The sequence below is a fragment of the Malania oleifera genome, chromosome 13 (assembly GCF_029873635.1).
Source record: "Malania oleifera isolate guangnan ecotype guangnan chromosome 13, ASM2987363v1, whole genome shotgun sequence".
NCBI classification, from domain to species: domain Eukaryota; kingdom Viridiplantae; phylum Streptophyta; class Magnoliopsida; order Santalales; family Ximeniaceae; genus Malania; species Malania oleifera.
This window is the reverse complement of record NC_080429.1, coordinates 1,278,718-1,301,562: the sequence shown is the minus strand read 5'-3', so window position 1 is coordinate 1,301,562 and position 22,845 is coordinate 1,278,718. Positions and strand designations below refer to the sequence as shown.

The 22,845-nt window shown below is 32.3% G+C and overlaps 1 protein-coding gene across 4 annotated transcripts in view; it reads right to left on the bottom strand.

Moving 5' to 3' along the window:
- Nucleotides 1–16,698: 16,698 nt before the first annotated feature.
- LOC131146048 (uncharacterized) overlaps nt 16,699–22,845 on the bottom strand; it is a 42,290-nt gene continuing 36,143 nt past the window's right edge. For 2 of the 4 annotated variants that reach the window (XM_058095320.1, XM_058095323.1), the window contains 8 exons: nt 21,442–21,523; nt 21,169–21,345; nt 21,031–21,084; nt 20,321–20,413; nt 20,126–20,191; nt 19,071–19,117; nt 18,030–18,728; nt 16,699–17,802 (listed from right to left, as the gene is read on the bottom strand). In XM_058095320.1, coding sequence (XP_057951303.1) covers nt 17,439–17,802; nt 18,030–18,728; nt 19,071–19,117; nt 20,126–20,191; nt 20,321–20,413; nt 21,031–21,084; nt 21,169–21,345; nt 21,442–21,523 — 1,582 coding nt within the window. In that variant the 3' untranslated portion in view covers nt 16,699–17,438. The remainder of the gene's footprint in view (nt 17,803–18,029; nt 18,729–19,070; nt 19,118–20,125; nt 20,192–20,320; nt 20,414–21,030; nt 21,085–21,168; nt 21,346–21,441; nt 21,524–22,845) is intronic. The other 2 variants (XM_058095321.1, XM_058095322.1) reach the window with 2 other exon arrangements.

Here is a 22,845-nt window from a genome sequence, read left to right as displayed (position 1 = left end):
TAAAGCAATAAAAGCATGTCCACTTTTATTCAAAATTTATAAAAAAAAAATGCAAATATCTTCCTACATATTAAATTGGTATTTTTATGCTTAAAATTTATCAACTTTATAATACAAGTTTTACGTCTGTATCCAAAAACATGAAATAATTTAAGATAAAAAATAATAGTTATTTTTTAGGATTTGACAAATCTCTATTGACATTTGATTTTTGAAACATTTAAATTCCGTTCGGAACTCGAAAAATATTCAGAAAAGGAAAAGAAATGAAAATATTAAAAAATTCACGTTTTTATGTTTAATTATGAAGAAAAATAAGAAATAAAATGAAATATATACCAAATTTATAAATTAAATTTTGATTTTACACATCATTCATATTTAATTTTTAATCATATAAAATCAAACTTTCATTTTAAGTAGAATTTAATGTAGGAGGAAAATATAATGAAAAATGAGTTTCCTCCTTATTTTCATTTTCTTTTCTTTTCCCAAGTAAAATTCATAATCCAAATGGCCCCTTATACTCTTTAAAAAAAATGTCTTTATAATATATATAAGGGGAGATCTCCCTCTTATTTTTTTTTTTCTTTTTTGGCAAAGTTCAAGAAATATTAGTGGAATCTTTAAAATATCAATAGAAGTTCATGTATCCAAAAATTTATGATTATCAAGAAAAGTGAATAAGAAAAGAAAATATATAGCAAATTAATAAATAAAAAAGTTAATTTTACACATAATTAAAATTTACATTTTCTTAATTTGTAATCATATTAGAAATATAATAGTCTTAACTTTGCACATAATTAATTTATTAGTTGATATTATTCTTTCACAAAAATAAAAGCTGGTTAATAACATAGTAATGAATAGAATTGTGAGCATTTTTTCATCTTGTCGTTGTCAGTAGGATAATGGATTGTGCATTCAACCTTTCTTTCTGTAATATTAGTTTCTAAAAACATTTATTGTATAAGACTATTATATTTAGTTACAATAATCAAATAATTAAGGGCGATAATTTTTTTTGGGTTCGGTAGGAGGCTTAAATAAGTAGTCTACGTAAAGAGAGAGAGATATGTTTGTACTTGAAGAAAAATAAGTATATACGTACGAAATGTAAATTTTTGTATGTTAAAACTTGTTCAAATGTTAAAATGCCCGAGTTATCATAAAATCCTTCTAATATATAACTCTGAATTAGCGAGGTCAATTTTAAAAACTTTATATATTTTTTTCTCGCATAGATATACAAGTTAAAAAGAGTTTTTACATCTCAGTTAAGTAACTCTCCACGTTAATGAGATATATGTAATAACAAAAAAAAAAAAAATAGTTAAATCAGATTAGTGGAGCAATTTCAAAAAATAAAAATAAAAAATATATAAAAATAAAAAATAAAAAAATTAATTAATTAATTAATCACTAGGCTGAGCCGAACTAATCTCACTTACGGAGTTGAAACTCCCCAATTCAATTTCCGGGTTGAACAGAACCGATCTCACTTACGGGGCTGAGACTCCCCAATTCAATTTACAAGATGAACCCAACCATAAAATAAAACATATGTTGTACATGAAAATGCTTCTGAGAAATACAAGTAAAAATGTACAGAATAAACCTCAAATGTATGCACTCTAATATGATATGATTTATACTCAGTAAAGTAAGGGTGCTTAAATATATTTAAATTCTAATAAGAGATTTTTTCCAAAAATATATTTCAATAATAATATGGGAGAACATAGGGTTTTTGATCTTAATAATATTTTTACAAAAACGAAGATGTGTGATCTTTGATGTTGAGAGAAATATGCACATGCTTCAAAAATCAAAATAAAATAAGTATTTCTCCAACAAAGATTAGCAATAAAAAAGTATTTGGAGAAATTAAGAGTTATGCTCAAAAATTGTTTTTGCAATAAACTCAATCAAAGTAGATGCCCGAACAAAATAAATACTCTTTTACAAAAGATTTTCCAAATAGCAATAAAAAGAGTAGGAGAGTGTAAAAATTTATTCCAAGGAAAAGATTTTTTGCAATGAAATCAGTTTGGGGGATCTTTGATTAAGAAATAATTTGAGAGATTTTTAAAGTTAATCAAAATTACTAATCTAAAGTAATAAGGGGGTATTTATAGATTTTCTAAATATTATGACCGTTGGGGACACGTTCGGTATTTTGAAAAAGATTAATTAAAAATTAATGACCTTTTATTTAGCCCTTAAAAAATTTCCAAGCCGAGAGGTTTCGGGTGGCTGAATTTTAGTTCGGTCGCCCTAATAAACTCAACTCAAAAATCCATTTTTATTGGTTCGGGTACCCGAGTTCAAGCTCGTGTGGCTAAACAAAAGTCAAAACCATTATGTCTGCGGTTTGGGTGCCCGGAGCAAAGTTTGATTAACCAAACTAACAAATTCGGTCGCTCAAGGCCTTTTTGAACGCAGAGGTTTGGGCCCCTGAGTTGGTGAAAAGTAACTTGACAGGTGTTCGGTCGCCTGGAAACAATACACTCATTTATGGTTCGGTCGCCCAAAACCATGTCAACCCGTTGACTTCCCAGCGATTCGGGTGCCCGAGGTGTTTTGAACACTTGGTGTTCGGTCACCCGACCTCTCACAATTATGCCTATTATGTTCAATTTTATTTCAAGTTGATCCCCTGATTGTAAATGTGAATGGGGACTTTGTGCACAATGTGTAGGAACCTAGGGTCTTTTCAAATACGCCCAAAAACTTGGCGTCGGTTGACCGCTAAGGTTATTCGGTCTCTATGGTCAATCTACAGCATTTCTGAGCATACAAGACATATCATGCAGATGCATATATTATTACAGACCAAGATATAAAAATTAAATACGTATACAAATTAAAATGAACGTCTTCGTCTTTTACTCTTCAAACTCAATGGAATACGCCGGATAATATAATCTTTATGTTCCTTCAGGCTTCCATGTCTTCAACCTCATGTGTGAGCTGAATCATGAACTTGTTCAAAAACACTAAATGCACACATGAGATACTTGTACTTTGTCAACATCAAAATAGGGATCAGACTCAAAAAGTCAACATGTAGGATGTGAAGATTCAGTTAAGCTTCGATTCTTGGGTTTTGAAATTCAATAATTTTAAACAAGTCAAAAATTATATACCTCTTATAAATACTGCTAAACAAATTGTTGAACCAACTAATGTAAAGTAGAATTAAGGGAATGAGCACTAACTTTTTGCTTTTTTTATTTTCTGTTTCTAAATTTCTCTGTCAGCAAGCTTATTTTTATTGCTTTAGTGATTTCTTTTGATAACCTCTCTTTACCCGAATTCTCTCAATTCTTTGTTGTCCAACCTTTTATCCCCAGTTCTCCAGCCTCTGCAATTTGAGCTTTTTAGCCTCTCTCGCTATCAATCTTCAACCTTTTTTATGTTTCTTTCTTCCCTTGTTTCAATATTTCAGTCTTAATTTCTCTCTCTGAGCTTTTCCAGCCTCCCACCCCCCACCTTTTAAAAAATAAAATAAAATTTTCCCTTTCTTCTCAATCCCCTTAAGTCCTATTTATAAACAAGCTTGTAACGACCTGAAGAATAATGATATTTAAATAATAAGAGGGAGGGAAATGGAAACAATAACAGAAGGAGGCAACCGACTTTGTTGACGAACACAGGGGATTCATCGACGAGGGTACATGAGGACCTCATTGACAAGGTAGCATTTCGTCTACGAGAAAATACCGAGCGGCCATTTTTTCGAATTCTGAATTTCGTTGACGAGGAGATGATATTCATCAACGAACCTCCTTCTAAACCTCGTTGACGAGATGACGTGGATCGTCAACGAAGGTGGCAGTATAAATAGCTCTAACTAGGTTTAATCACAAAACCTCAACGAAAATCTTCCCCTCTCTCACTCCTACGGTTCTTCTTCCATCTCTCTTTGATTTCGACCCTATTAGTCACCAGATCGACGATCTAAGGCCACCACGACGCTCCTAGCGAAGTTCTCTCCAAGTTTATCGGGGCGGATCGTCGGTGGGATAAAGTTGAATTTCTTCCCAAGTTCAGGGTAAGGTCTTTTATTCGAAATTAGGCTTTCCAACAGTTGTAGGAAATGAAGTAGACAGAGAAATAATGATGTTTTGTTCTGGTGAATGTTGTTTTCAGGGGGTTGAATGGGAAACCCTACGGGTGTAGGACCGATATCTAGTAGAGGCTTTCTAGTAGTTAGGTAAGGAAAATATGCTATATTAGGAAACCCTTTTATGATTTCAACATGAATTATATGTTTTTATCAAATTATTATTCAAAAAATATATATATATTTACAGTTTCCAGAACTTGATAATATTAATATTTATTTGTGTGACTTGAGTTGATAACATAACAGTACTATATTAATAGAAATACCATGATATTTGCATATTTATAGAATGACGAATTTTTCAGTATACAATATACTGAAATATGCATTTTCAGTAATTTCATAATAACACGTTTATTGGTACCATAACGCCCCAATATACAGATATTCAAACAGCAGTTCAATTATACAGAAATCAGATTTTCAGTCAGTTTATTTAGAATTTCAGATAAATTCTATGGGGTTATGGTTGTTTTAGAAACCACGGTAAAAATATTATATTACAGATATTAGTTATCTATATAGTATCAAACCCTAATGGATCAGACAGCAGAGCACGATACCGTAGCTACAGACATTCAGTTCATAGTGCAACCACTTTACTTAGATCGTAAGTGGTATGAGGTTGATCATGCCCACGTCGGGACAGGCTCCCCATCAGATATGGATTGAGGGGGCCGATCAGACTGTCGGAGTTCAATTGACTTACCCTGGTAGGCTAGCCATGATAGGTCTCGCCTTCGGGCCGCACAATCCTGTCATGAGGGGTTAAATCATGACATACAATCATTCAGGAAAAGTTTCTCAGATATTATAAGTATAAGTAGATTTCCAGAAGTAGTAGTAGTATTATGAAAAGGAAATTTATATAGTTTTAATATATGTTATTTATACCAGCATTTACAATTTCAGTTATCCATGATATTATTTATAAATCAGATTATTAATACAGAAATATAACTCAGTAACCACACACTAGTAATAGTATGTTTCGTTTTACTGAGCGTTGGCTCATCCCAGTGTTGAATTGTTTTTTAAGTGAACCAGTTAGGCGAGCGGAGCAGACTCGCTGGTAGAGGGGCTGTTGTACTACCCTTTTGAGAGTGAGTATTTTTGGGTGACATGTTTTTGTAAACCCTTGGTATCAGTAAGGGTAGTTTTGAGAGAATAGTGATGATTGTATATTGTGAGTTGATTTGACACTCTGGTATTGTATTATGTGTGGATTTATTTTATATGATTGGTTTTCCATTGTTTAGGTTAATGATTGAATTTAAAATTAGGAAAAATATTTTATTTTATTAGCAGGTCGTTTCAAGCTGGTCACAAAGACTAGCTCATATGAAATGGGAGAAAATGGCTAGTTATAGGAACTAGCCACCTTGAAAAATGATGCATGAGGAAGGAGAAGACAAGCATAGCTTGTCTGCCCTAGGAAAATAATCGTGTGAGGTTGTTGGGGCTCGACTCATTGGGTGGCTCCAGCCCAAATTGGACTAACTTTGAAAAGAAAATGCCCGAAATATGTCCTTTTAATTTCTTAAAATTAAACCCAAGGCTCTCAATTTCAAAACACGGGCCCAAGGTGGGCCTACACTATCTTTTAGTTGGGAAATTTACCCAAACTGGGCTCAATTGGCTTATATGTGATCTAACATAGAAATTCTTTCTCTTGTGTATGTAGGTAATGAAAAAAATCTCGACAACAAAAGAATGGAGACCAAATTTTTTTCATTTTTGTATTTTCTTAGAAATCATAATTATGATGCTAAAAAATGTATGCATGTAAAACAATTTTTACAAAAATGCCTAATTAATGAAAACCCAATTCAGCTCAGTGAGGTTGAGAAAAAAAAAAAAAAAAGGCCTGATAGGAGAAAACCTTAGATGGTACCAAAAAACCAATGACTAAAAAGACAAAATTAAAGAACAAAACCCCTTAAGTTAGGCTACATAATAGCCAGACAAAATGAGGTGTCTACATCCAAATTTATAATTTTAATTTATAAAGAATAAATTTTAAAATTTTAGTTTATCTTTTTTTAACACTATATTTGTCACGCCCCGAACCCCGAAATGGGACCCAAGGGTGAAAATGTAATCTAACATGTTGATGGGGATCAACATTCCCCAAACATAACATTTGCTAAGATGGTGTCACGTGGATGCATTCGCTGGGATGAAGGCAACTGCGCACCTGTACAAGAAAATGCATAACTTCATCTACAGAGGCCCAAATAACCTGATTCCAATTGGGCTAGAAAGAAGACTCCTATACCTTTCTTTGGGTATAGGGAAAATTATGAAATTCAAATTGTGCACGGCTTGGCAGCCCAATAACGGTAGGCATTCGTCAAGAAATTCTGCATCACATGGACAGCTGCACACCTCTCACCAAATATGCCATAACTTTCCAAGAAAAGTCCAAATGGAGTGGCTCAAAGTGTGTTGCAAAGAAGACTTCCATATCTTTGATTTGGTATATGGTAGGTAAACTAATTCAAAGTATGGAACGTCTAGAAGGCCGAAGAATGAGACTTTTTTTGTTTTGAAAATTTTACATTTTTGACTTTTGGTTTCATTTTCCATTCAAGGCTTGTTATATTTTATTTACTTATGGTTGGAGGGTTGTTCCAACACCTCTATATATAGCTGGGCATGTAAGTTATTAGGGACATCAAGTATTTTGAATTGAATCAAGATTTGTTGCCTTGTGTTTAAGCTTTAAGCTTGTTCCCCTCTTTGTGAGTGAGTGGTGAGAGACCACATCCCTTCTCCTTTGGGGATTGAGTGGTGAGAGGCCACGAGATTATCATTATCCATTCTCCATATTACCATTCCAGTAGCTATTTTGTGAGATTAGTACTTCGACAGTCAAGCAGATCAATCACAACCCCAAGAAAAGCCAAGAATCATCATTCAAGATATCGAGCAAGGTTCGAGTGTGTTGTGCTCATCATTCCGAATAATTTCAGTAAGCTCATTTCAATTACTTCCAAAATAACTCCTAGGTAGCCAATATGATATTTACCTTCCATTAGCCTTTTCAAAATATCCATTGTATGCCTTTGAATAATATCTGTAGACAAACTCTTCAAAATCCAAAAGATTTTCATACTTGAATGCTTGATTGTGTCTTATTCTAAGAATATATAAGATGCATGTTTAGGCTTATTTCTAAGGCTTGAATCTACCATCTTTCAAGTAATTATCTTATCCTACTTGATTAGGTCCTTAAAGACAAGTGTACATGAATCCTATAACTTTTTGAATTTTCCACAACCTGTAGTTCTTGCATATAATTTATATTGGTCATTGCGGTTAATTAAATTCTCATCTTAAAGTGTATTTGGTGTGTGCATTTGTGAGAGGGTCTTTGGTAGGACTAGGGTTCCTAGGATTGTCCTACATCACATGTCCATGTATCCGATAAAACATCCAAACATACAGTACAATGGATGAGAGTCCGATCCCGTGGGGTTTCTAGGCACCCTAAACACATCCAAACACAATCATATACGCAGCGGAAAAAGTCATTCTATATAAACATATACAGTACCATACCAGAGTCTATACAAAAGTACAACATGACTCTATCAAAACGTACAAACTGGGTGCCCAACACATCCCAAAATGGCAACCCATCAAAATACAATCCTAACACTTACCCAAGCGCTAAACGCAGTACACTGGCCACTACGCTCTCTACACTAGGACCCTAGTTCCGGTTACTCGAAAGACCTGTAAAAATGTACGTACAGCAGGGGTGAGACACCTCTCAGTAAGGAAGAACGCATGTTATATCGATGTGTGGCATTTGAGTGTTATCATGATACAACATACACGCAGTTAAATGTATTCCAGTACTAATTTCCACAGTGCACACACGCACCCATACACATACACATGATCAGTAATTTCGGTGTCGTCACACCCTTCGACCCGAAGCCGGTCCGCGACAATACGGCGTTGGCCTGTAGTCAACCCGCGAAGCACGGCGCCACCGGCACATGGCTAGTCCCAAACTCCCATGGCATCATACCGGCGCATAACTGGTGGATCCACACCCTTCGGCCTGATCTACCGAAATAGGCTCACGCCCTCGAATATAGAGCCGGACACTCTCAGTACTTGAAACAATTTCGGAATCGCGTTCCTACTAGCATTTCAACATATCACACACTCATGTATGCTCATATAACCAAACAAACCACACCCATTTGGTAATTTAAATCATGGTTTTCCAAACAAATACAGTTTAAACAAAGTCAAGGCATGTCCATCCCAATAACACAGTATAAATCAACATATACCCTTGGTTTTCAACAAAACCAGGGATGCAATCCGTCGCCCCCTTTTTCCCAAAACTGTAATAATAAAAAATCCATAGTTTTTCCCATTAGATCCCCCCAAATAAGTAGTCAAAACACACACAGGACCGTGAATCACAGCTCCACTGAGTCTGATTTCAAAAATAACCAATATAAACATAGTTTCCCTACATTTTCCCCGAATAGAAAATCCCGAACTCCAAAGTCCCTAAACAGCGAACCGAGTTCCAAAACCTACAAATCATAGTACAGAATATGCTCACAAGACAGTTACCTACAAAACTACTGGATCAGAATTGAAAACCGAGTCTTACCTCGATTTTATGTCGAAACCTGAAAATCTCCGAAACGAGATTCCAATCTGTAGAAAATATAGAGAATCCTTCCACGATTCTCGTGGTAACTTCAGATTCTTGATTCTATCAACGATCGGCGAAGAAATCTAGCGAGAGAGAGAGAGTAGGAAGAGTTCTAGAGAGAGAGAGAGATAAGATTGAAGTTTCTTAGCTTAGAAGTAAAGAATATTCTATTTATAGCTTTTTTGACTAGGGCAATTTCGTCGACGAAATGGTGTTCTCATCTACGAATTTTCCACTGACTTCGTCGACGAATCGATGACCTCGTCGACGAGTCTTGATATTCCCGATTTCCAAAACTCCTCGTCTTCTCCTCGTCGACGAGTCTCTAAATTTCGTCGACGAGAAGAACAAAGGCTTCGTCGACAAAATCTGGCTTCGTCGACGAGGCTTACTCTTTTACCAAAATGCCCCTCTCTTTAATATTTAAACCCACTTATCACGGTTCGAGTTCTTACAATATTTGATAAGTTACTTGAATTTAAAAATATTGAATTATATTTTATTTGTTTTATCATGTGTTTAGCCATTACATTTTGTAGTACTATAATTATTAGGTATTTTAATAATTTATTAGTAATTTTCATTTTCTCATATTTTATTATGACTAAAATTATTATTTTTTCCATATATACTTAACGACTGAATAATAGTCAACTAATAAAAGGTTCATTTTGTCAACAAAATTAAAACTCAAGGGATTTTTTGAAAACACATGGGGTGGATTGTCATTTCTAAAAACACATAGGGGTGTTACCCAATTTTACCTTTCACATATATCTTCTTCTTATTGAAACTAGTCAAAAAAAATAATATTTAGCTTTTTTCATTTACTCATAGACATCACACTCACCATTAAAACAATTATATCAAATTATTAAGAATAAAATAATTTTTAATCACAAGAAAAAAAATTGGCATAACTCCTAAAAATTATATTATTGTTTCTTTTCTTCTTCTTTTTGTGCTTAAAATCCAACCATAATATGAAAAAATTTCTTGTTTTCTTTTTAAATTTGTTTATATGATTTAAATAGAACTTAATATAATTTATATTCATGATATTAAGTTCTCACAAATTTTAATTTAAAATTTAAAATATTCAAAGCTCTTAAAACATACGCATCAATTTCTCTTTATGATATTTAGGGTAAAATATTATTATCGATTTTAATGCATGAGTAATGCAAATTACTTTGATATTTACATGACAACACAATATTAATCAAGTCTCATGCTGTTTTATTTTTTCGTGTGTGTTTATTAATATCTAAGTAATTAATAACTATTTTTTCTCCTCCCACTTTGAAAAGATAGCATTACTATAGCAAATAATAATAATTTTATTTAACTCTTTTGAAAGGTATAAATTTTTTTTCATGCATTAATTGTGATTAAGTTTAACGCTAATTGTATAATGCTAATATTATATTTATAATGTTTAGTCGGGCCAACTCAAGTGGTAAGGGCGAACTTGTGACTTTGAAGACCCCAAGGTCACGGATTCAATTCTCTCTTTTGAGACATCACGTCGATGAATTACTAGGAATACATCACTTTCAACCTCGAATTTGGTGTCGTACCATAATATTTAATGTAACGCGAAATTATAAAAAATTTATATAATTATTATGATGTGGTGGAGGTGGTGGTTGTATGGGATAATGATGATAAGGATTAAGGGCCTCAAGAAGAAGTAATTATTTTTAGCAAACTTAGAAGCAATCAAATTTTGCACGTGTAAAAAATCAATTATAAAAATATCAAAAGGCATAATGTTGACTTAATGATTAAAATATTATTATTATAAAAAATTCACGTGAGATTGGCTAGTTTTGTCAGGATATTATTATTATTATTATTATTAATTTAACTAAATTGGTGATTTCAAAGTCTGCGCAATTTTTTTTAATGATCTATTCGAATAAAAAATTGTAATTAGGATAAAATCGTGTTTACTATATATTTTTTTTATATTAAATATAATTATAAATAAAATTTATTTTAATTTAATTTAAAAATAATAAAATTAAATGTTAATAATGTGTAAGATAAAATTTTTATTTATTGATTTGTTATTATTTATTTTTTTCACTTTCTTGATGGCCAAACATGACAAAGAGATTCCTCTGAATTTTCTATTTCTTTACTTCTATTTTTTAAGTTCCAAATAGTACTTTAAGATTATTATATAAAAACTATTAAATAAATAATTGTCCTGTCATCTTATAAAATTAATTTGCAGTATTGAATGTGCAACTAATTATTTTTTAAAAGTTTTTATTTGAATTTTAAATGACATAAAAATTGCTATCTCTCATATAAAATATCTGTTCTTCTCATCTCAAGATTTAAGTTTATTTGGAATTTTAACATAAAAAAGTTTCCTAAGCAATTACTAATAAATATCTCAAAAATTTGGTTTTCAAAGAAACAAAGTGAATTAAAAATATTATTCAATATATCTTAACAACGGTAGTTCGTTTGAAGAAAAGAAATTATTGTTATAATTTATATTCAAATCTGGTGTAACCCGTCAAATTAAAAAAAAAATAACAATAATTTTAAAAGTACTTAAATAAAGAAAATATTTAAAAATTTATAAAAATAATTGTAATTACTTAGGTTCATCTCCTCGTTACGAAATTAAAATATCGAGATTTGAGCTGTCTTATCGTCATCTTTAAAGTATGAGACAAGAGGTTTTAGGATTAGACTAAATTGTAGCCCGTCTATTCATCCCTCTAAACACATCATACAAAGATTCATCTCCAAAAAAAAAAAAAAAAACCCCATACAAAAAAATATTTAAAAATAAAATTTGAATGGTCGAGAATTTTTTTTAATAAAAAATTAGTAATAAAAAATATTATAACTTAAAGTAGACTTTTAAAAAAAGGAAAAAAAGAAGAACTTAAATGGTGAAATACTTGTGTATTATAATTGCAATTAATAAAGTTTATGCTTTATTAATGACCAAATATTTTTTTAATAGACTCCATATTTGTATAGATGAGAATTGATATGAATGCAAGTTGTAGGGAGCAAGGGGCCATAGGCTATTAATTATAAGCTCATTTAATTGGTAACACCTAATTAATATTTTAATTGCCCATTCCTTTTCATTGCCTTGAGAAATGATTATGATAATCCCCAAAAAAAAAATTTTAAAAAAAAGGCACTTTGGGCTTATCAAAATTAAGTAGGTAAAAAGGAAAGTGTTATAGACCGTTTTTGAAAAAAGCAAAAAGTATTTTTTCAATATTCTACTAGGGCCTTTTTATTTAAGAATTTTTGATAAATAATTACGTCTTACCATCCTCTCATTAGGCTTTTTCATCCGATAAGAATATACCAAACAGTGAGTGTTATATGGTAGGGTCCACGTCTGATCTAACAATTTGCTTTATTTGATGTATTTTTATTGGATGAGAGGGTCGGGACGGGAGGATGATATTGGTTCTCTCTGAGAGTCTATCTATTTTTTTCTTAGAATCTTTAGCCTAAGTGTAGAGAAATTTGGCCGATTTTTTATTTTAAAAAACTTTGAGAAATATTATCTTATTTTATAATTTTAATATTTAAGAAATGTATTTATAATTTTTGGCTTATTAGGTGGAGCGGTAGAGAATTGGAGAGCTTATTAATTTAGTCACACTCATTTTTTTTTTTTTCAATATTTCAAAAGAAAATATAGAAAATCACTATGCATTTCATTTCAATTTTCAAAAGGGTGCCCTTTTAAAGTTGAAAATATGGCAATGAAAAAAAAAAGAAAATAATTATCGACAATTAGTGTGTCCTCTTTCTTGAACTGGAAAATATAAATTTACAGCTTTAGATTTGAATTACGAGTAAAATTTTATAATTAAAAATCAATGTCAAAATGATTAAAATTAATATAATTATTTCTGTATAACATTGAATTATATTATTTTTATTTATAATTATTAATTAAATATCTAATAATAAATTATTAGTTATGTTAAATTTACAACTTTAACTCATGCAATCGTTTATCAATTTTATCAAATATTTATGCGCCTAAGCATTAAAATGATTAAAATTAAAAAATAACATATATTCAGATATTAAATATCAAATAATTTAAATAATTTAAATTTTAAACTCCGTACCCGATTCAAAACCTATTTAAATCTAATTTATAAAATATTATTGAATGAATTCTCAAACTTCTTGACCAAAAATGAATTGGTCCATGCATGTCACGTGCATGATGCTTAGTTTGACCCTACAGTCAAGGGTTTTGGAGATTCGTGGGAGAGGGGACAGTGGGAGTAAAACCCATAAATACAGTCAAGGGTTTTGGCCAAGACCCAGCAAAGGATAAAACTTTACTGAGAGGAAATGGTAAAAGTAAAGCAAAGATTCAAGGTAAAATGTTTCATACTTCCATTCAAGAGCTTAGAATTTTCTTCTCACTTTCTTTTTTTTGGGACCTTGAACAGAGAATACCTAAAGCAATGGTTGAATTAAGCAGTGCTACAGAGTTTAATGTTCAATTAATCTGCACCACGATCCATAAAAAAATAAATATATATAGGAGAAAAGTTATACTAAAGTAGCACAAATTTTTCGATCTATTCCGTACGGTACACATGGGTCGGGCATATCACCGCTGTTGATTCTGTAGGACTTTTCAAGCCAACGACGGCGATCTGTTTTGATATACAATGTGGGTATGGGGAAATTTTTTGTGGGGAGGGAATTAAGGGGAGCATACCAATTTCACCAAAGTAATTAGGGCAACATTTTCAAGAATTTTCTAGAATTAAGAGGGATTAGGACACTTTAAGGTTCGGATTTTGATAGGCTTGTATTGGTTTTTAATAGTTCATTTGTAAATCTCATGTGACATATTTGTAATTACGGTATTCCTCCGCTATAAGTGAGGGCTATCAGTAAATTTAGAGTTTTCGTTTTGAAAAAAAGAAAATGGAAAGAAAGAAAGAAGATAGAACACCTTAATGACACCTTTGCCTCTAAGTTCTAACTGACCAATTAGGTGTGTTGTGTTGGGTATTTCTTCATTATTGCCCTTCACTGTCAACTAGCAGGACCACCATTTTTGTTTCGTTGGAGGGGAGGACCATAGGAGAATGGTGTACAGTAAACCCTACATTGACATGGCTAATTTTATAATTGTCGAACTCGAACTTGGTTTAAATGTAATTTTTTAAAATTAAAAAGCGATTGAGTTGATTTTAATTTGATTGTTGGAATATGAGTTTGTGGCTACTGGAATTTAGAATAAGAAAAAATAGTAAACTAAGATTTCTAAAAGTATACGCGGAAGTCATTAAAATATAGAACTCAAATCTTTCAAAGACAAAAATGAATATAACATTAGTTGGGACTTCCACTTTTTTTCTATTGGTTAATTGAATTAGTTTTTTTTTTAATTTTCTTTGTTTCTTTTTTAGGTAAATGGGTTAGCAACAATTTCTTACCTTAATTAAAAAATTTCTCATTTTAAACTACAATTATAATAAAGGCCTTGCTTCTTAAAAATTACCATCTTAAACTTTTACCGATTTTTGGACTTTATCCTGATCAGCAAGACTTAGGGGGAGGACGCTGATATGTAAGTTTGATGCCGCAACAGGGAGTTCGAAGGACTTATTGGTGGCTGGAGTTCCTATGTAATCAAATATATATATTTATATTAATAAGTTCCTTTTTAAAAGGTCCTTTCCAAAGTTCCAAGAGGTCAAAATAAGCCTTATACCTATTTTATCGTATATACATGTACCTTATATTGAGTGGACTGATTTTCTCTTTTAACCCATAATCCATCCCAATTTTTGCAAAATAAGAAATTTATAGTCAATATATGTTGAAATAATATCTTCGTATTTAAGTAGAGAAGGGTAAAGGGGCGGAGCGTAGATTAGTCAAGTGTCCAAAAGGCCTCGGATATTATCGTTTCAAAAAAGATAACGTTTCACTTATACAATATAAAAAATAATAAAAATAACATAAGATTAAGTAGAATCACGAATAAGAAATTTGACCTCAACTTGCGAATTGTTTAAGTGTCTTGAAGTAAGCTTTTAACTTAAATCGAGTCAAACTGAATAATGCAAAATAAACCCAATTTGAAATTTTGATCAATTCTCTGGCAGATTTTTATTACTATTAAGAAATAAAAAATAGAATAAGATGAAAAAGTTAGAATATGGGATAAAGATATGCACTTTGGAATCCAACACATTTATATTGGGAATCTCTTTAGTGGGTGCAACTTTTAGTTTCTTTCAACTTGCTTAAAACTTTTGTGTTTTTTTTTTTCATTTTTCAAATTTTCATTAGAATTATAATTGTATATTTCAGAGTTTGGATTTAAACTTTAAGGTTTTGTTTGGTTTGCAAAATGTCTATTTTCATGAGCTTATTAGTTTTAATAGATTTATTACAGTTAGTTATATGAGAAATTATATTGTTACTGTAAAATAAATAATAATGTAAACATTTTATAATGGAGATGTCTATTTCATTCTTATTACATTTTGAATGAAACAAGTAGAAATACATAAGAAATAACTATTCCCTTAATTTTTAAAATTTGATTAAAAATGGGTTAATGTGGATAAACGTAAGTGCAAATTTTGGGAAGCCCTTTTGTATTTGCCTTCTCAAATGTCCTCATTTAATTTTTCAAGTGAGAAATTTATATGTAATTGTCACATAAAATGAAAAATTATTGTGCTAAGATTTTGTTCAAAACTTGAAAAATATTAAGAAAAAAATATAAAATGAATCTCTTTTCCATTTTTTGTTGTCAAGAAAGACTAGAAGGAATAGAATATAGAAAAAATTAAAATTTTAATTTTACACATCATTAGCATATATCTTTTCTTAATTTCTAATTGTATAAGAATAAATTTTTATTCTAAATAATATTTAATAGAGATAGAAAATATAATAAAAAATAAATCTTAATTTTTTTTTTTAATAAAATACTTGGTCCAAACAAAATCTAATTATCATAACATCATGTTTGATTTGCAGAAAAAATAAAATGAAAATTTGAATGGAAGGTATCATGAAATTAAGTGATAAATTTGATTTCATTCTATTCCTACATATCAAACAAAATATCAAATATGTAGTAAAGTAATTTATCATTCTAAAACTAGGCTCCTCAATTACGCCCCCACCAAAAAAAAAAATATCTTTGAAACAAAATAAAAAATAAAGTAAAGCAAGTAAGAAATACACTACGAAAAGGCTTAGGTAAGACAAATGTGTACATGTTTAAAAATTCACACAATTTTAATTTCATATCCTCAAACCCCACAGGAATTACTTACTAATTATGGCAATGCTTGTGATGACATAAAACTATATATATATATATATTCATTTAATCATGTTGATGCCTCTGAGATGCCATACAGCCAAAAAGAATAGCAGCCAATTTAGGCATTTGACAAAAATAGATAAGCCTGCCTAACCCCACACTGCACTTGGGGTCCCATGTCAAATTTTGAGAATTCCTATTTTGGTTTTTTAGGGGCAACATAATGAATTTTAAGTAATTGGGAATATTCAATATTAGTTTAGCATTAATATGATGTTTATTCCTATCATTTTCAATTCTCAAAAGTACTCATATGAGAACAATGATGCCTTACTAAGACAGTAGCATTGAGTCGGAAACAAATCGATGGTCAAACCAATAATATATGCTAGATTTATAAAAAATTGTACCAATTTATTCTTCAAATTTAAAACTTTACAATGGTGTTCATAAGATTATATAACAAAGCACCAAGCGAAATAATAATAATAATAATAATAATAATAATAATAATAATAATAATAATAATAATAATCCAAGAAGCTTAGAACTAAAATATTGAATTTGAATTCAATTAATTTAGACAAGAGAATATAAAAACAATATCAAAGTTTATCTAAACTCACAAAAATCGTAAATCCAAACACAATGTTATAATAAACCACAATAGCTTTTTCAAATGCATTTAGCAACCAGCCTCTTCACTAAAGGTCACTATAAACTAAATTTCATTTCAATCCACACAAATTTGGATTCAGGATCATCTCTCAAGCATCATGTGTGTTGTGATTTCCCAATACCAATTTTCATGAAACCATAGAGCATTACCAAACGGAGCCTGGCATAAGAAAATGACACCCATGACAGTGCAATACCTTTCCCATCAATTATTCACATATAGCACCCAAAAAAATACCATGCTTTGGATGATGAAATTTTTGTCCCCAATACCTGTCGACATCATTTTGAAACCGCACCAGCTGTAGTGAACAGACCACCTTGCCCAAGTTGGATTAAGTACTACCAGCGAATAAATTAAAACAATACACTGCTGCTCTGGAAATGCATGTTCATTTCCTAGGTACTAAATCAAATATATTATTTTCTTGCAGGAATATACAGGGCTATTAAAATTTATTTCATCACTTCTTCCGGGCACCAACAACATTATCTGCAAATGCTTCATCAGAGCTTCCAGTGAATCTTCGTCGCACTCTTATAAACAGCTTTTCCTTTTTTTTTTTTTTTTTTTGTTAAGCTATACAACATATGATTTCAGGAAGATGTCAAGTTCACACAGGTGCTGCGGAGAGTAGAAAATCTGGCTGCAGTCTTTGTAGCAGTACCCCACAAAAAGGACACAAGGGCTTTGGGAGTACTTGTAGGGTAGAAGCCTCAATTGAAGACTTCAAATCCGAAGGGTATTTGGGCATAGAAAAGAGAGCATCGGGTGCCAGTTCCGACACTCGTCTTTGACAGCACATGCAAAACCATAAGGGAGTTGTTGGGCAAACCCGCATGGAAACAGCGCATCGCGCTAATTTATGGTTCTGACCATTTTGGCAGAAAGCAACTTCGGGAGATTCAAATGGGACTGATGCTGAACAGTAGCTGCATTGCTCTTCAGGTACATAATCGCAAACTGGTTGGAGCCTGCTGTTGAATGAAATTGAAAAGGACAGTAATAAAATAGTTTCAAATTCATAAGCTTGGAAAGGATAAGAATAAAGTTCCTAACTTCTGGTGAGCCATTTTCATCAGTTGAAAAAAAAAAAAAAAACAGCATTTGCTGAATGCCATTTTATGCACAAAGACATTGTAACTGAATTCAGTTTGCATAGAATCAACGAATTAGAACCAAATAAAGGGAGGTGTCAACCTACCTCCCTACAAGCTTTCCAACTTCAGATGCAAGAAATTGTAGTTTATCCTGCACATGAGGACGATTTAGGGCAACCCACTGCTCCATTTGCGCTAAACCAACAGGATGCCAGTATCCAGCTCTAGAAATATTTGAGGCCGAACAGGACGCATGGTATAAAGCAGAAGAAATACTGAAACCAACAAGCCTTTCTCGCAGTTCTGTCTCACAGCCCAAAAGTAGCTTCCTCCCCAACTCTTCAACACCATAAATTCCAACTAAATTCTGCTGTCTTCTGTTATTTGTGTCTTCTTTGATCGCTGATAACATTACACGTCTACAGATAACACTGAGTAGATGCAACTGGCGGGAAGTAATTTTTGATAATAATCTAAACGTATGGGACAAGATTTCTTCAGTAGAAAGGCACAAGTGGGACCCTACATAAGATGCTGATAGCCACTTAAACAGTATATGTTCAACATATTTTGGCACACATTGCTTGAAAGCCATTAATGCCGCCATGATATCCCAAACAACCAGAGGTCTGTCCACGTTTTGAAATCGTTTCAAAGACCACAATACATTGTGCTCCCAATATGCCAATTCCTTCTCAGAAAAACCTGGAAAATTTCCAATACCAAGCTCCAGGTATTTGTTTGATAAAATATCTAATTGCTGCCCACCAGTCCAGAAGAACTCAACAGCACCCTTCATGCTCCTAAGCATTTTTACAAAATACGTTACTTTCTACAGGTCAACAAGCAAGTCAAGCTAGGTCCTTTTGTTGTACAACTCAGTATTTTTTTCCTTTAAATTTATGTTAAGGGGCTAAAATAACTTGGAATGAGGTAGTAAAAATGGATTTAACAGCTCTTAAGTTAGTTGAGGAAAATACCCACAATGCATGAATTGGTAGAAAAGGATTCATATAGCCGACCCGCTTAGTAGGACTTAGGCTTCTTGTTGTTGCAAGGGGCTAAGTTGTATCCTTTTACTTCCCAACATATATTACAGACTTTACAGTCACACATAATTCTAGAAAATAAATGAAAAGAATTACCTAGCCTGGTACATTGGGTTCAATAGATCACTATCGAAACTACGAGCCTGCAAAAAGCAGTTACACATTGCTCAACTCTTGAATGCATGGTATAATAAGCATACGGCATATAAAAATGATTAAAAATATCATTTAATGCCTAATTGGTTCACAACACTGCCATTGACAGCGCAAGCACCATAAACAAACTAATAGGGCATTTGGACGCCCCTGTAAACTGATTGTAATATGGGATTTAAAACGATTAGTTGATTACTTGTTTTTTCTATAGCAAATAGATGAATGGTTGAACACATTAGTTCTTTATGGTACTTTTTTATAAGGAAAGCAATGTTCAGCAAATTAATCTCATTCTAGCCCATATTACCAATGAAACACAACAAAATTCTGGAATTCCACCTGTGGCAGATTTTTACCCCCCTCTTATTGGTGCTCAGTAAACCCTACTTCAAGATATCATAACAGAACTTTACGAAATGAAGACAAATATGAAAAAAATATATGAAAATTTTATGGTTGTTGGAGAGTTTGATATAAATTGCGGGTGCACTGTCCACCTAAAATCTTAAGTTATTAGAGTGGTCTCTAACAATCTAACATGGTATCAAAACCTAGTTTTATGATGTCCTGGTTTCAAATCTTGTAGTCGTATATTTTCCTGTTAAGACTATTATGGTGTACTTTGTTCTATTTATCGTTGCACCATGCCAGTTGGAGTCACATGTGAGGGGGATTGCTCTTGAGATACATTGTTTGCCTACCACGTAACAGCTTGAACTTTGAGGTGAAATGCTGATCTAACATGGATCACATGCTACAATTTTTCTGACAAATGAGAACAGCACACTGCAATAAATACTGCAGTAAAAATTTTCAATTATGAAAAAATAAATCTTGTTGATCCATAAAGCATGTTAAATTTTTATGACATGAATTCTGCTGGTAGTGTTTATGCAGTTTTCAAAAGCACATACAGCTAAAAATGACCAAAGAGAAACTGCTTTTCCAGAGACTAACTCATGAGATAAAGTTATTTTAGCATAGGAATTACATACCAGAGCAATTATCAGATTTCCAGGAGATATAGCCACACCAAAACATGAATCAGATGCATTTGGAATCTGGGAAAAAAAATCCATATTTTACCCCAAGCAAATGGACCATGTTTGAAAAGGATTTTTTTTTTTTTTTTTTGGGGGGCGGGGGTGGGGGGGTGGGGGGTGGGGTGTTCAAGAAACTGCATTTCATACATCAATGGAGCTCTTCACATCAAGAGTATTTGAAGGAATTGGTGCTTCAAGGAGGGACTTCCCATGTAAAATCCAGCTATGCACAGAATTATCCTGTTGTCATCCAAAATAAAAACCATAGTCAATACATTGCTTAAATTTTCTCAACTACAACAAACACTAGGGAATGGATGCATAAATTCCACAAATGACAATGCCAGATATCTGATGGTAAACTTTAATCCTTGCTATAACCTGAAGTAGTAGCAAATAAAAGCAATATAGCATCGTATCACATTATGCCAGATTCCACAAGTTTGATAAATAATATCTAGTTCAGTATAGAAAGTGCAAATAAAAGCATTTTAGAGACAGATTGAATTGGAGGAGCACTTCATGAGAATAGGAAATTTGTATCTTAATCTGATATAACATAAAGAAACATACTGATGAAAATAAGCAACTAATGGGCAGTAGTAATAACTAATTTCCATGGAGAAAAAAGTAATGCATACATACAAAGTAATTTATTATTGGACAAAAAGGCAACATAAATCATCATATAGAAAAACTAAAAGCAATATAGCATCGTATCACATTATCACTGAATGCCTCATCTTAATGCTAGTTCATTATCCTTCTAATGCAGTGTTTATACCATGCTGCAAATCAATTGCATTAAATAATATCCTTTTCTTCAATGATTTAAAAGAAAGCATGAACTTTAGTACCTGGCTGCAGCTGTACAAACAAATTCCATCAAAAGCCCAAGCTAAACCTGTCACCTGGTAGATTTTAAAACATACAAATCATCATCGTCATGTAGAAAAAGAGTGAAATTGAATTATTGATCAAGAGAAGAAACTTACAACATGGTCATGCACATCATATGAGCCTGCTTTATCAAAATTTCCAGTTGACAAGTCACAAATCCATACTTCAAAAGATCCGGATACTCTGCCAATCGCTAAGACTATCTTGTGCTGGTATTGTACAGGCGTAGCTAGTGACAGCACAGAGACTGGGACAGAACCAATGGATGAAACCTAATTAGGATAGTAAAATAGGTTTAATCAATATCTACTTTGTTGAAATCAACAAAGAAATAAAATCTCTTTCTCCAACACACACACACACACTACCTCATTCAATAAGACAAAAGGAGCACAGTTAACTTCTGATGACTTCAGTAATTCCTCACAAGAGCCCAGCCACATCTTCACACTTCAGAAAGAGAGAGGGAGGAGAACAGAATAGAACAATTAAAGCATTGGATATGTAAGAATCTTGACAAAGAAATCAGAATAATCTAATCAGAACCAAGAATTTGTTGAAATTTGTAAATGCGTAAAATTCTCCCTTTGCCCTAGATTGTTAATTGATCAATGTAAAACTCGCATGTGCATATTAATTATATTATGTTTGCATTCTTGCAAGAGGTCAATATCAGCAATTCATGGATTGACCATAGAGACACGTTGCAAGGTCTCTACTAGTCATGGTTTGGGCTGTAGAGTGTTTTGGCTTAGTGGGCTCGAGTAAAGGTTTGCTGAAGGGGTCCCTACCCTTTAGCCTTTTCTTGAGTTGCTTAAGCATTCGCATGTCATTTGTGACACATGTTCCTTTTTTACTTCCTTACTTCCTCTCATTTTAATCATGTGTCATTACCGGATTTGCTCAAAAATCCATCTTCTTCATTAATTGACATATGACAAGTCAATCAATTATTGAAAGATAACACCTTGCAAGATTTTGCCTCTCCCCTATATATACCTCTTGATTATTCTTCAAAAGGGCCCTTTTTGGACACTCAAGCAACTAGGCCATCAGAACCTTCAGCCATCAGAATACCTTCACCTGCCACATTTCATTCTTGAGCCTTTTGGGAATTGCTTGGCTCTCCTCTCTGTGCCCTCTTTAGAACATGCATTACTTGTGTACAAACAAAGCTCTCCTCCTTTCTCTAGAACCCATCCACAAAGTTCGAAACACATGCTAAAGCGCAAATTTTCAAAAATAGGAATTCAGTTTGAGCTTCTCTCTTAGAAAAATCCAAATTCAGGAGCAAAGATGAGTAAGGAATGAACTGTGTGTGTGTGTTTATGCATGTGTGTGTGAATATATATATTTTGCTCTGTGTGTGTTTCACAATGTTCATCTAGAATTTAACAGATAAGTCATAATTGCAAATTTTACTCAGCTAAAAACAGTTACTGCATCAGATCCAAAGCACATAAATAATGCATACACAACTGAGAGAAAATAATGGAGGCAAAAAGAATAATAGTTAGAATACCCAAGGTGCTTGAGTCATATAGCAATATCTCCTATGCCCATCAAAAGATGAGGTCCCCAACTCCTTGTACGAGGAAGACCAGTCCACAACACTAATTAAGAAGGGCTAGCATCTAACCCATCCGTTGATAGCTTAATTTCAACGATATCAAACCTTATTCCTAAACAAATTTGAGTTATTTTGGATATTGGAAAATATCATTATCTGACTTGGATGTTGATTTAAATCAACTTGAAATTTATAGAAAATA